The sequence below is a fragment of the Trichomycterus rosablanca genome, chromosome 9 (genome assembly GCF_030014385.1).
Source record: "Trichomycterus rosablanca isolate fTriRos1 chromosome 9, fTriRos1.hap1, whole genome shotgun sequence".
NCBI lineage: Eukaryota > Metazoa > Chordata > Actinopteri > Siluriformes > Trichomycteridae > Trichomycterus > Trichomycterus rosablanca.
Window position 1 is genome coordinate 22,557,617 of NC_085996.1, and position 14,030 is coordinate 22,571,646.

At 40.1% G+C, this 14,030-nt stretch overlaps 1 protein-coding gene across 1 annotated transcript in view; it reads right to left on the reverse strand.

Annotated features, from left to right (window-relative positions):
* Positions 1-4,368: 4,368 nt before the first annotated feature.
* The window catches only part of usp46 (ubiquitin specific peptidase 46), a 30,313-nt gene continuing 20,651 nt past the window's right edge, over positions 4,369-14,030 (reverse strand). The window contains exons 6-9 of the mRNA XM_063001264.1: positions 10,055-10,138; positions 8,985-9,182; positions 5,506-5,584; positions 4,369-5,379 (exon numbers count right to left, since the gene is read on the reverse strand). Coding sequence (XP_062857334.1) covers positions 5,278-5,379; positions 5,506-5,584; positions 8,985-9,182; positions 10,055-10,138 — 463 coding nt within the window. The 3' untranslated portion in view covers positions 4,369-5,277. The remainder of the gene's footprint in view (positions 5,380-5,505; positions 5,585-8,984; positions 9,183-10,054; positions 10,139-14,030) is intronic.

A 14,030-nucleotide genomic window follows, 5' to 3' on the forward strand; every position in this document is an offset into this window, starting at 1 on the left:
ACAGCCAGGCTTACTCATCTTAACCACATCTTTAACCAGCGGGGCTGACTCCCATGCACGCTCAAAAATGGAATGAACTGCCTTGAACCAGTTTCCAATGCGACAGCACTGACAAAGAAAGCCTCGGTCTTAAAAGGCAGTTAGAAAAGACATGTTACTTACGGCAGAGCAAAGCAGAACCTAGGTCTGTCCCTGAAAACTGGCTTGATTGGACAAGTTTTACAATAGCTGAAATATTATAAAAGTTATTCTGCCTCTCACTGTCTCTTGCTGATGTAAGCAGGATGAACTATGTTAACCTCAGATCATTTTATGTAGCATGATGATAAATAGCAGCAATAGGCCATTTTAATTCGGCTTATCATAAAATCAGGAATCCCCATTAAAATCTGGGCCTGGTGAGAAATACGCTATATGCTTGAAAGTATGTGCACATCTAAACAAAACCAATCATATTAATAGGAATTAATATGGACCTGACCATTGCAGCTTCCACTGCTGGGAATATTTTACAAGATTTTTCAGGCAGCACAGTGGCTCTGAGGTCCTGGGTGTGATTCCCAGGTGGAGCGGTCTGGGTGCTTTTTATGTGGAGTTTGCATGTTCTCCCTGTGTCTGTGTGAGTTTCCCTCAGGAGCGCTGGTTTCATCCAACAGTCCAAAGACATGCAAGTGAGGTGAACTAGAGATACAATATTGCCCGTGACTGTGTTTGACACTGAACTTGAACTGATGAATCATGTGTAACCTGTAACCACCTGTTGTGTCATGAATGTAACCATGATGATGGTAAAATCCTAATAATCAAACAAATCTTTACAAGATTTTGGGCATCTGTGGATTCGTGCCAATTCAGTCAGACCTTTCCCCCAAACTGTTGCAACGATGTTGGAAGCAATCGCTGTGACTAAAGCTGCTAAAATTAATAATATGGAATGTCCACATACATAACATGGCAAAGCTCATGAGTCGCAGTAAAAGTTATGGTAAACACACACACACACACACACACATCTTTACATTTAAAAAAAAAATGCACCCATGTAGTAGTGTATATAAGATGACTATTTTATTTATTTATTAGGACTTTAACGTCATGTTTTACAGACTTTGGTTACATTCATGACAGGACAGGTAACACAAGACTTATCAGTTCAAGTCTTAATGTCAAACACAGTCATGAACAATTTTGTATCTTCAATTCACCTCACTTGCATGTCTTTGGACTGTGGAAGGAAACTGGAGCTCCCGGAGGAAACCCACACAGACACGGAGACTGCTCAACCTGGGAATCGAACCCAGGACCTTCTCTCTGTGAGGCGACAGTGCTACCCACTAAGCCTATGAGATGACTAATCTAGGAGGATTAACCTATGGATGGCTCATGACTGCTTTTTTTTTTAAATGCATTTTCTCCCCATTTTCCTCCACATTTAGCGCACTCCATTTTGTCTTCCGCTGCTGAGAGATACCAGATTGCATCCAAGGAGAGCACATCGCTGTACACGCCTCTTCCGACACAGCCCTCCTCTTATTGCCCCTGCATTCTGCACAGGCGTCTTTTCCGCCAATCAGGGTCCTTACACAGCGTATGAAGACCCACTCACACATAGTCCGGCCCCCACCCTGCAGATATGGTGGCCAATTAGTATATGCTGCAGGCACTGCCAATTATGCCCACATATGGCGCCCAGTCGACCGGTGGCAACACCTAGTTTCGAACCGAGGAGTTTAGAAACTTGGTCCTGGTGTGCTAGCAGAATATCCTGCTGCGCCACCTGGGCACCCTAGTGGCCAATTATAATGAAATATCACATTCTTGCTTTGTGTGTACAGATATCCATGACCTGCTTTTGCATTGTATGGATTACTGTTATAAGTATTTATGTTCCAAATAGTAATCTAAGAACCAGACACTGTCAGTCAATTTTAATTGGACTGGTTAAAAATAAATGAACGAAAGCCGCTATTTGAAATCAGCGAATTGAGCTGCTGTGTCATCACTAAGTTGTGAAGTTGCAAAAATAAAAATGTTGGAACATTGGGTCTTATTCATCAAAGCTGGTTAAAAACAAGTGTTGCATTCAAACTAGTGTTGATTGAAATGTAAATCATAACTGGACATGCCTCCAGGTACAGTTACCATTTACATTTACAGCATTAGCACATGCTTTTATCCAAGTGACTTACAGTTGTGATTGAATACAATGCAAGCATTACAGGGTTAAGGGCCTTGCTCAGGATCACTAGTCCAGCACCTTCACCACTAAGCTACCCCTGCCTAAGCTTCCAGAGGTGAAAAAAAATCCAAATTTCAGCAAAAAAACACATTAAATTTGACCTTAAAGATGGACACAGTTATTATCAGCTAAAAATATCGGCTGTTTAATGTAAAAAGGAAACCTTTGAGGTGCTCCTAAATGAAAAATGTCTTGTAGGTGAATAAAAGCATCTAAAAGTGCACACAAAAGGTCGCACAGTTTCCCAAGCAAATATCTTTCAGAGCCTACCATTGTTTAGAAGCCACTACTTGATGGAATACTTTTTTGATTTGCAAATCTGCTTCAAGTGTGTCACCACTTTTACTTACTACTTAATTAAAGATCAAGGGGAGCTAGTTCAGTTTTGTGAAATCCCATTATTTATTCATTACTCTTTGGTACCTACTTTATTCTGATCTACTCTAAGGTGCCCCAATGTATACATCTGTGGGAATGAGTTAGTGTGTGATGCACTGTGAATAACTATGTTTCGGTTCAGGGTAAATTCCTGTTTTGTGCCTAGTCTTTCTAGGACAGACTCCAAATCCAATGTGATTTTGACAATAATTACTATCATTAGCATTGCAATTTTTTGTATTATTAATTATACTGGAAATAGCACTGATGATTTATTTACAACCCCAAATCAGAAAGTTGGGACAGCATGGAAAATGCAAATAATAAAGAAACACAGAGTTTCTTACATTTACTTTGACTTTTATTTGATTGCAGACAGGATGAACCTGAGATATTGAAGAAAAAAAAAAGTTTTGGAACCGAGGATACTAAGTGATTTAGTGTCCTATTCTTCCTGCAAACACGTCTTAAGATGTGTAACAGTACAGGGTCGTCGTTGTCGCATTTTTCGTTAAAAAATTCTCCACACATTTTCTATTGGGGACAGGTCAGGACTGCAGGCAGGCCAGTCCAGTACCCGTACCCTCTTCTTCCACAGCCATGCCTTTGTAATGTGTGCAGCATGTGGTTTTGCATTGTCTTGTTGAAAAATGCATGGAGGTCCCTGGAAAAGATGACGTCTTGAAGGCAGCATATGTTGCTCTAAGATCTCAATGTACTTTTCTGCATTATTGCTGCCATCACAGAAGTGTTAATGACCTTTGCCAAGGGCACGGACACGACCCTATACCATGACAGAACCTGGCTTTTGGACTTGTTGCTGATCACAGTCTGTATGCTCCTTTTCATCTTTGGTCCAGAGCACACGGCATCCATTGTTCCCAAAAAAGACCTGGAATGCTGATTTATCTGACCACAATACACGTTTCCACTGTGTGATGGTCCATATGGTTAAAGGCTTCTTTTTTGCACGGTAAAGTTTTAAGTGGCATTTGTGCATGTAACTCTGTATTGTAGTGCTTGACAAAGGTTTGCCAAAGTAATCCCTCACCCATGTGGTTATTGATGCAGTGTCGTCTGAGTGATCGAAGATCACGGACGTTCAGTTTGGAAGGAGAAATATGCAAATTCCTTCCAATCTTTCATTCATATTCATATTCATAATCTTTTCATTTCATTCGTACATTGTTTTTAAACATTTCAATCATTTTCTCACATATTTGTTGACAAACTGGAGATCCTCTGATCATCTTTGCTCATCATAGACTCAGCCTTTCCTGGATGCTGCTTTTGTACCAAACCATGATTATAATCAGCTGTTGACATCACCTGTTTGGAATCACATCATAATTTAGCATAGTTTTTTCACCTCATTACTAGCACTAAATTGCCCCCATCTCAACTTTTTTTGTAATGTGTTGCAGGCCTGAAATGCAGGAATGGATGTTTGTTAATAAATGAAATGAAGTTCAAACTTTCTGTCATCAAATAAAAGTCAAAGTAAATGTAAGGAACACTGCATTTTTATTTCATTTGCATTTTTTATACTGTCCCAACTTTTTCTGATTTGGGGTTGTACAAATCAAGCATTTTATGTTGTTAAACTAGAAAGATCCATATTTACATGCACTTTGGTTAGATGCAAATCATACTCATGAGTTAAAGATGAAAATGATAAACTATCAGTACAACTTTCATACAACCAGCTTTGATTGGATCTGCCCATACACAACATTAAACAATGAAGACAATTATGAACACTCGTTTTAATGCATGGTACTATGGTACTAGAAGGAAAAAATGAAACAAAACGCAAACAGGTAGAATACCGTATCTGAGGCACTCGAGTGGCCTTACATAAGACCTGGCGCCCACCCGATCATGATTGGTTGTGCCTGTATGAAAGTGATGAAGTCAAAAAATTTATAGACGCAGTACAATTGTGGCCTCTGCTGTGTAGCGGACGGTGACTACGCACTTGTCAGCAGGGGTACTTCATAGTCCCAGCCCTCAGCAAGGGTGAATGGTGCTAGCAGCATGATCCCAACATGAAGGAATTGGAGATGACTAAAGTGGGAGCGCAAAAAAGGAGGAGGGAAATAAATAAAATACTGTCTAAACTAGATTCTGGTAATAAACTACTTTAGGGAAATAAAAGGCTTTAGATTTCTCAGTTATGTTACTGGAAACATTACTTGGAAGTGATTCAAGGTTTGAATGACTTCACATGTACACACAATGCACAAACTATTCATTAAAATATTCTATTCATACACACATTGTGACTCATGTTTCAGGTTTGTGAGTGAAGGCCTGCAGTTCCAGACTGTCCTTGACACTCGATGTGCAAACTCTAGTGATTTGATTCCTTTATTAAACGTCCTTTAGTGTTTGACGCTGTCAGTGTTGATATTTTTGTTCATAAAGTGCCTTGCGTATGCAGGTGACTTTGAAGGAGAGTGCTCCTTCTCCCTAGAGTGCAGGTGTGAATTCTGGGAAATGTAGTGTTGGGTTCTTTTGGCACAGATATTAGTAATGGGTCCTCCATGCGATAGAAGGGAGTCGTGTGGATTGTGAAGTTCATGAACACACTACATTTTGTGAATTTCCTTTCATCCTCTTTCAGTTATGTCAAAGTGCTTTTTCTTCATGCTTTTATGTCACTCTCGGGACTGGTAGAAAAGAATGTATCCTGACTCAGAATTTTTAGAGATGTCAGAAGTCAAACCGTAAAACTCCTCTATAGCCTGTGCATCAATTTTCTGTGAGAGAGAGAAAAAGAGAGGGAGAGAGAGGAGTAAATTATACATCATAAAGCAGTTCATGTAGCAAATTTACTGAAAGCTTGTATTTTTGCAAATATGCAATACCCAAGTGTATACACATACCTCCACAATATCATCATCAAACAGCAACCAGAAACCATGACTCTTTACTATAGTTATGTAGTGTCCTCTATTCGGTCCACTGTAACAAGAGAAACAATGCAGTCATACAGAGAGAAAGAGAGGGAGTTATGCATATGGACTTGACAACTAATGTTTACTGTACACAAACAGCATTATAAGAATCAACAGTTTATTATTTCAGGGTCAGTATGAAAATTAAATGATCTGTGATTGGTATTTGTCTATTTGTCTAGGAACTTAAATTTCCCCTAATCTAGTCGTAGCCAATTACCCTGGTTGCATTACGCCTCACCTATACCGATACTACCCTCCATTCCTGACAGAAGAGCTTTGCAACTGACATGCGCCCCCTTCGACATGTGAGCAGTACCGATTGCTTCTGCATGAGGCGAGTTCATATGCGGAGAGCCACACGCTGATCAGCATTATACCTCAACTCTGCGCAGGTCGTAATTGCATCAGTTATGAGGAGCCCTGGTCAGGCTCATCCCACCCTGAACAACAGCCAATCGTCAAGTAGAGCTGAGATTCGATATGATGTATTTGAAATCCGAGCTCTGGTGTGCTAGTGTATTTTAACGCTGTGCCACCTGAGCAGCCTAGGAACTTAAATTTTTAAGCTGGACCAGAGTAAAGACCAAAAAAAGAAAGGAAAAATAAACTATAAAGAAACTGTCGCCTCACAGCAAGAAGGTTCTGGGTTTAATTCCCAGGTGGAGTGGTTCTCCCAGTGTCTGTGTGGGTTTCTTCCGGGAGCTCCGGTTTCCTTCCACAGTCCAAAGACATGCAGTCAGGTTTATTGGAGCTACTAAAATTGCCCTCAATGTGTGCGTGAGTGTGTGTGTTTGCCCTGTGATGGACTGGCAACCTGGATAAAGCAGAGTAGGATAAAGCAGTGGTAAAACAGACAACGAAAGAATAAATGAATGTATTTAGTACTGGCTGTGATATATTTGGAAGCTAATACTGCCATTTGTAAGCTATTACATTTCCATTTAAAGGAACAATTGTGGCCTATTCCCTTTTTACACATTTCAGTAAAAGCTTATTCAGTTAGCTGGTTAGCAGTAGTGTACAACTGTTGTAAGGTGTCATTACAGATGTTTGAGAGGGCTTCAGATAGCTTTGGCCATTCAGGCAGTGAAGTTTGGATTAATGAATCCCATTTGAGTTCAAACTTCTTGGCAGAAAGAGACCATCTCACTGTTCTCTGCACTGTTTATTTATATTGGCTGAAGAATTCCGATACCATTGACATTTTATAGTGGTAATGGTATCACCTGGCTGATGTGTATTGTCTGATTTACCCCACACATTTAGTTCCAGACACAACTTTCTGCCACATCACTGGGGAGCATTTGCTGGCTTTTTTATTATTTTTTTAAAATAAATTTTTTCCCCTCTTTTTTCCCCAGTCTAGTCGTGTCCAATTACCCTGAATACGCGCGTCCTCTATACTGATTCGACCCTTCACCGCTGACTGAGGATGCCTCTCAACTGACATGCGCCCCCTCCGGTACATACAGTCAGTACAGAGTTCATACACTTGACGCGCACTGTGTACAGAGGGCCACACCCCCATCAGCATTATTCCTCAGCCCTGTGCAGGCACCATCAGTCAGCCAGCAGGGGCCACAGTTGCACCAGTTATGAGAACCTATGATTCGACTTTCTCACCCTCTAACCTTGAACAACAGCCAATCGTTGTTCATGCAGCCGCCCAACCTAGTCGGAAAGGCAGAGCTGAGATTCGATATGATGTATTTGAAACCCCAACTCTGGTGAGCTAGTGTACTTTACCACTGCGCCACCTGAGCGGCCTATTTGCTGGCTTTTTTGATAACTAATCCACAAAAGCTCATAAGCATTATTACCTTCAGTCAAAGTCACTAACCTCTGCGACACGTTTTACAACAGCCCTTGGGTTTAGTTCAGCAAGTTAAGTTGGGTGGCCGAACTACAGCAGTGTCTGTAATTTAATATTATATCAATATTTTTATGATGGACAACTCTAGGTGGATAGATCTGTGTTCTCTATGTTAGGATCCCTAACTTGTTTTGAATAATCTTTAACTTTTTTGTTATTAGTTCTTCATGATACTAGTAGACCTTGTTTGTTTGTTTATTAGGATTTTAACATCATGTTTTACACTTTTGGTTACATTCATGACAGGAACGGTAGTTACTCATTACACAAGGTTCATCAGTTCACAAGGTTATATCAAACACAGTCATGGACAATTTAGTGTCTCCAATTCACCTCACTTGCATGTCTTTGGATTATGGGAGGAAACCGGAGAACCCGGAAGAAACCCACGCGGACACGGGGAGAACATGCAAACTCCACACAGATAGGACCCGGACCGCCCCACCTGGGGATCGAACCCAGGAGCTTCTTGCTGTGAGGCGACAGTGCTACCCACTTAGCCATATATCGTTGAATAGCAGCTGATACAGACATCTGGCTTATCTTAAAATTACAAGTGATATAAATATTCTTTAAATGTCACATTTTGTGGTAAATTATTAAAAGGCTCTGACTTATTATTTTGATTTGACATTAGACAGATTCTGATAAACTTGAAAACTATGCTTATATTTATTTTTAAAATGATCTTGAATACATGTAAAATAAATTAGAGATAGAATACTTTTTAAGGCAGTGTAAGACCTGTGTTTAGTATGTTCACCCATCTTGGTTATTTTCATTTTACTTTCATCAATCGCTTTTTCCTGTTCAGGGTTGTGGCGGATCCAGTTTACATTTACATTTTCGGCTTTTATCCAAAGCGACTTACAGTCTAAGCAATTAAGGGTTAAGAGTCTTGCTCAAGGGCCCAACAGTGGCAACCTGACAGTGGTGGGGTTTGAACCAGTGACCTTCTGCTTACTAGTCCAGTACCTTAACCGCTAGGCTACAACTGCCCTATACTATTTTTCCCAGTTCTACTGGGAAAAACTGAGTGCAACAGAGAACAACCCTGGACAGGGTGCCAATTCATTGCAGGGCTTAGGCCATGCTATTCTCCTTCATGTTTCATTCTTACAGAACTAGCATTAGTGTAGCATGATTGGTGAGCTGGTGGAGTCAATGCCACATAGCACCAGGACCCTGAGGACCAGGGTTTGAACTTATCCTATGGCTACAATCTTTGGGTTTGTATGGGATTCCTCCCACTTGCATGTCTGTAGGTGGATTGGTTGTTCAAAATTGCAAGTGAGCAGATAGATGGGTTGAAAGTGATTCCGTGCAATAGACTGTAAGCATTTCCAGGATGTATTACTAACTGTGCTGTAGCAATGTTTTCAAGTACGCTTTAGATTCAACAAGGATGAAGTGGTAATAAGGATGGATGAGTAGAAGATGGCTCAATATCATAAAAGTCATATAATGAGAACAGTACAACGTTTCTGAGATTTGATGTTGTTTGTGTGTGTGTGTCTGTGTGCTCTTGCACCTGCCACAGTGAACCACCACAGCCACGAGGTCGTACATGCGGTCAAGGTTGACGGCATCGGCAGATGTGTTAAAGAGGCGCAGCTCTAGTGGAAAGACGACGCGATAGCTTAGCTTTGTGTAGCGCTGCAACTGCTCCATGTACTTAAAGCGCTTAAGGTGCAGAGCCAGGATCATTGGCAGCTTCTTTACTCGCATGCTGGAAACACATCACACATGTTCAGAATACATACAAGTTATTTTTATTATTACAAGTTTATTTAACACAAATTTGAAGTGAGCAAAATAAATGAACTAACCCAGCACATCAACTTACAAGAAGTGTATTCATTTTCATGTTGTAAGCAAGACTCCAGATTACTTAATGTACTGTATATTAAACATGCTCACCTGGTTTTTGTATCACCAAGCCCACTGTTTTACAGAAAGATCTTCACAAATTACACTTGTGAACTACATTTGTTATTTGTTATTGTTGTTAAGAAAGAACTACAGTGGTACCTTGTAACGCAGCATCCTCTAAACTCAAAATCTTTAAAACTCAACATTTCTTTCAACATTTCAGCATTAAACATTACTTCATTAAAAAATGTGTACCCTTAAGCTCAACGTGTGCGCAGCTGCTGCTTTGTTTAGAGCTCGGCTTGAGCAGTGTGGTAAAACATCATCACAGTGCGAATACGAGACGAATCTGCATTTGTGTGGAATATTGCAAATAATTTAGATGTTTAATTATATACTGTATATAATATTGTAAAAAAAATAGGAAATCCAGAGAAATCTCTGTCCGTTTAAGACAAGGCCAGAACCCACTGTTAAATATGTGTGAAGTTTGAACTATTTGACTTCTACTGCATCTAAAAAACGCAACCCAAAATTCATTATGAAAAGGCATACATCCATTCTATGTAGACATGTGACCAAGTTCTATGTGCCAGAGCTCATCTCAGACAGACTGAAAGACTGAAACTCCACTGTTATTTCAGAAAGGTAATGCCTGACATAATTCTGCATGCACTGCAGAAAGGACCAGGACCGCCCCACCTAGTTAAGTTAAATAAAGTCACGTACCGTTTCTGGGCCTCTTGCTTGCTACAACAAGTTTCACAGTAATATTTGTATTCACTGCATAGTGTCTCTGTGTTGCTAAAGTCCCTATATGCACACAAAAAACATACATTTAAGTCAACAAAACAAAACATACAGTGGGGGAAATAAGTATTTGATCCCCTGCTGATTTTGTAAGTTTACCCCCTTACAAAGACTTGAACAGTCTATAATTTTTATGGAAGGTTTATTTTAACAGAGAGAGACAGAATATCAACAAAAAAATCCAGAAAAAAAAACATTAAATAAAAGTTATAAATTAATTTGTATTTAATTAAGGGAAAGACCGGTTATGTGCCCATGAGGCACACAAATTAGTCCTGTCCCTGTATAAAAGACTCCTGTCACAGAATCAGTTTCTTCCGTTCAAATCTCTCGACCACCATGGGCAAGACCATAGAGCTATCAAAGGACGTCAGGGACAAGATCGTAGACCTGCACAAGGCTGGAATGGGCTACAAGACCATCAGCAAGAAGCTTGATGAGAAAGAGACCACTGTTGGTGCGATAATTCGAAAATGGAAAAAATACAAGATCACAGTCAATCACCCTCACTCTGGAGCTCCATGCAAGATCTCACCTGGTGGGGTAAGAATGATTCTGAGAAAGGTGAGGTCAGTCCAGAATTACACGGGAGGAGCTTGTCAATGATCTCAAGGGAGCTGGGAGCAGAGAAATGCTGGATATGACCCCAAGAACACCATCCTCACTGGGCATTTCTCTGCCTCCAAACACGGCGAGTGGAGTTGATGCCAAAGAGCTCAATTTTGGTCTCATCTGACCATATCACATTCTCCCAAGCTTTCATTCAGGTGTTCATTGGCAAACTTCAGACGGGCCTGTACATGAGCCTTCTTGAGCAAAGGGACTTTGCGGGCACTGCAGGATCTCAATCCATTACGGCGAAGTGTGTTACTAATGGTTTTCTTGGTGACTGTGCTCCCAGCTCCCTTGAGATCATTGACAAGCTCCTCCCGTGTAATTCTGGACTGACCTCACCTTTCTCAGAATCATTCTTACCCCACCAGGTGAGATCTTGCATGGAGCTCCAGAGTGAGGGTGATTGACTGTGATCTTGTATTTCTTCCATTTTCGAATTATCGCACCAACAGTGGTCTCTTTCTCACCAAGCTTCTTGCTGATGGTCTTGTAGCCCATTCCAGCCTTGTGCAGGTCTACAATCTTGTCCCTGACATCCTTTGATAGCTCTTTCGTCTTGCCCATGGTGGTCGAGAGATTTGAACGGAAGAAACTGATTCTGTGACAGGAGTCTTTTATACAGGGACAGGCCGGTCTGTGAGGGTCAGAATTCTTGCTGGTTGGTAGAGGATCAAATACTTATTTCCCTTAATTAAATACAAATTAATTTATAACTTTTATTTAATGTTTTTTTCTGGATTTTTTGTTGATATCCTGTCTCTCTCTGTTAAAATAAACCTTCCATAAAAATTATAGACTGTTCAAGTCTTTGTAAGGGGGTAAACTTACAAAATCAGCAGGGGACCAAATACTTATTTCCCCCACTGTATTTATCTGTGCAATACAAAAAGCTTTCTGTAGGTAAAATGCAAATAAAACAAAAAAGCATTAATTCATGTTAACTCTTTTATACTTGTAAATACATTGATGATGTGAACATATGCTAATTCATGGTTTGATGCCTGCAACACAAACAAGGGGTGCGAAAAAAGACTGAGTAGTTTGTAGAACGATCTGTTTTGGAACTTATCATAGGTGAACAGGTAACAGGAGATGCTGTCATCAATGGGTATAAAGAGAGCATTAACAAATTGCCAAAGCTTAATAGCCAGGAATTTAGGGATTTCACCCTCTACAGTCTAACATTCTTATAACCATTTGGGCTTAAGCTTAGACAAACTAATCCACATTTAAAACCTGTACTGTGTTTTTCACATGTCCATTGAAGATCAAATTGTTTCATGCAGTCAGTCAGTCTATAAATGAGTAACAAAACTTGTATTGTTTCGAATGCAAAACATGTAATGGCATGGGGGTGTATTAGTACCAATGGGAGGGGTAACTCATCTATCCCTTCTATTAACATCTTTAGTTATTTATTTATTTGAGTTTTACTCCACTTTATACACAATTGTTTATTTATGGCATGATTAAGTCTTTTTTTTTCTTGTTTCTATTTCTCTATTTATATTTATGTTTTCATTTATGTTCCTGCCAGGAAGTTTAGGATTGTTCTTGTGTTTTCTTGCTTGAGGGTTTCTTTACCAGTTCCAGGTATGTGTAGCTGTTGTCTCTCTCTGGTGTATTTGGGGCATTCGCTCAGAATATGTTTTATTGTGAGCTGTGTTTGGCATCTTTTACATGTTGGGGAGTTGTCTCCTTTTTTAAGTACTGGTGAGTAATTTTTGTGTTACCTATTCTATATCTTGTGTATATAACTTGGTCCACTCATCTACCTTGATGCATCATTGCCTTATTATTAATATTTGAATGTCTCTCATGGAGTTTGAGTTTGTCTGAGTGTCCCACTCAGCCATTTTTCCTTAACGTATTTATTTATTAATGGCTTGATATCTGTAGCAGGGATTTTTGTGTTCATTATATTTTGCATTATTATCTGTTTGGCTAATTTATCCGCCTTTTCATTTCCACTTATTCCACTGTGTTCCGGTACCCAGCACAGATTTGTGTTGTAATTAATCTCAGTTAGTCTATGGATGTTTGTATATTGTGAATAATTTGATGGTCTGCTTTGCATGCTCCAGTTGCTTTAAGGCATGACTTTTAGTCAGTACATATTATACATCTTTATTATATTATAGACAAAATTATGAGGGTGACACACTCATTTCAGAGCAACATATGCTGCCATCTATATGACTTCTCATTCATGGCTTCATAATAACAGACTGCAGGTGCCAGACTGGGCTGCCTGCAGTCCAGATATGTCAACCATTGAAAATGTATGGCACGTTATGAAACACAATATACGATAAGCCAGACCCTAAACTGTTGGGCAACTTACATTTTATATTAAGCTAGACTGGGATTAAATTCATTTTAAACCTGCAACAATCAGTGCCTTCAGTTCCTAAATGCTTACAGAACTAAGGACAGGTGATGTGACACAGTGGTAAACATGCCTGTCTCAACTTTTTGTATTGTGTTGCAGCCATCAAATTTAGAATGAGTGTATACACTGATCAGCCATAACATTAAAACCACCTCCTTGTTTCTACACTCACTGTCCATTTTATCAGCTCCACTTACCATATAGAAGCACTTTATAGTTCTACAATTACTGACTGTAGTCCATCTGTTTCTCTGCATGCTTTTTTGCCTGCTTTCACTCTGTTCTTCCATGGTCAGGACCACTACAGAGTAGGTATTATTTGGGTGGTGGATCATTCTCAGCACTGCAGTGACACTGACATGGTGCTGGTATGAGATTGGATCAGACAGAGCAGCGCTGCTGGAGTCCACTCACTGTCCACTCTACTAGTCACTACTACCTAGTTGGTCCACCTTGTAGATGCAAACTCAGAGTCTAGACCTTCATCAGTGGTCACAGGACGCTGCCCATGGGGCACTGTTGGCTGAATATTTTTGGTTGGTGGACTATTCTCAGTCCAGCAGTGACTCCATCATCGCTGCTGTGTCTTATCCACTCAGCACAACACACACTAACAAACCACCACCACGTCAGTGTCACTGCAATGCTGAGAATCATCCACCACCTAAATAATACCTGCTCTGTGGTGGTCCTGGGAGAGTCCTGACCATTGAAGAACAGGGTGAAAGGGAGCTAAGAAAGCATGCAGAGAAACAGATGGACTACAGTCAGTAATTGTAGAACTACAAAGTGCTTCTATATGGTAAGTGGAGCTGATAAAAAGGAAAATGTGTGTAGAAACAAGGAGGTGGTTTTAATGTTATGGCTGATTGGTGTATACAGCTGGTT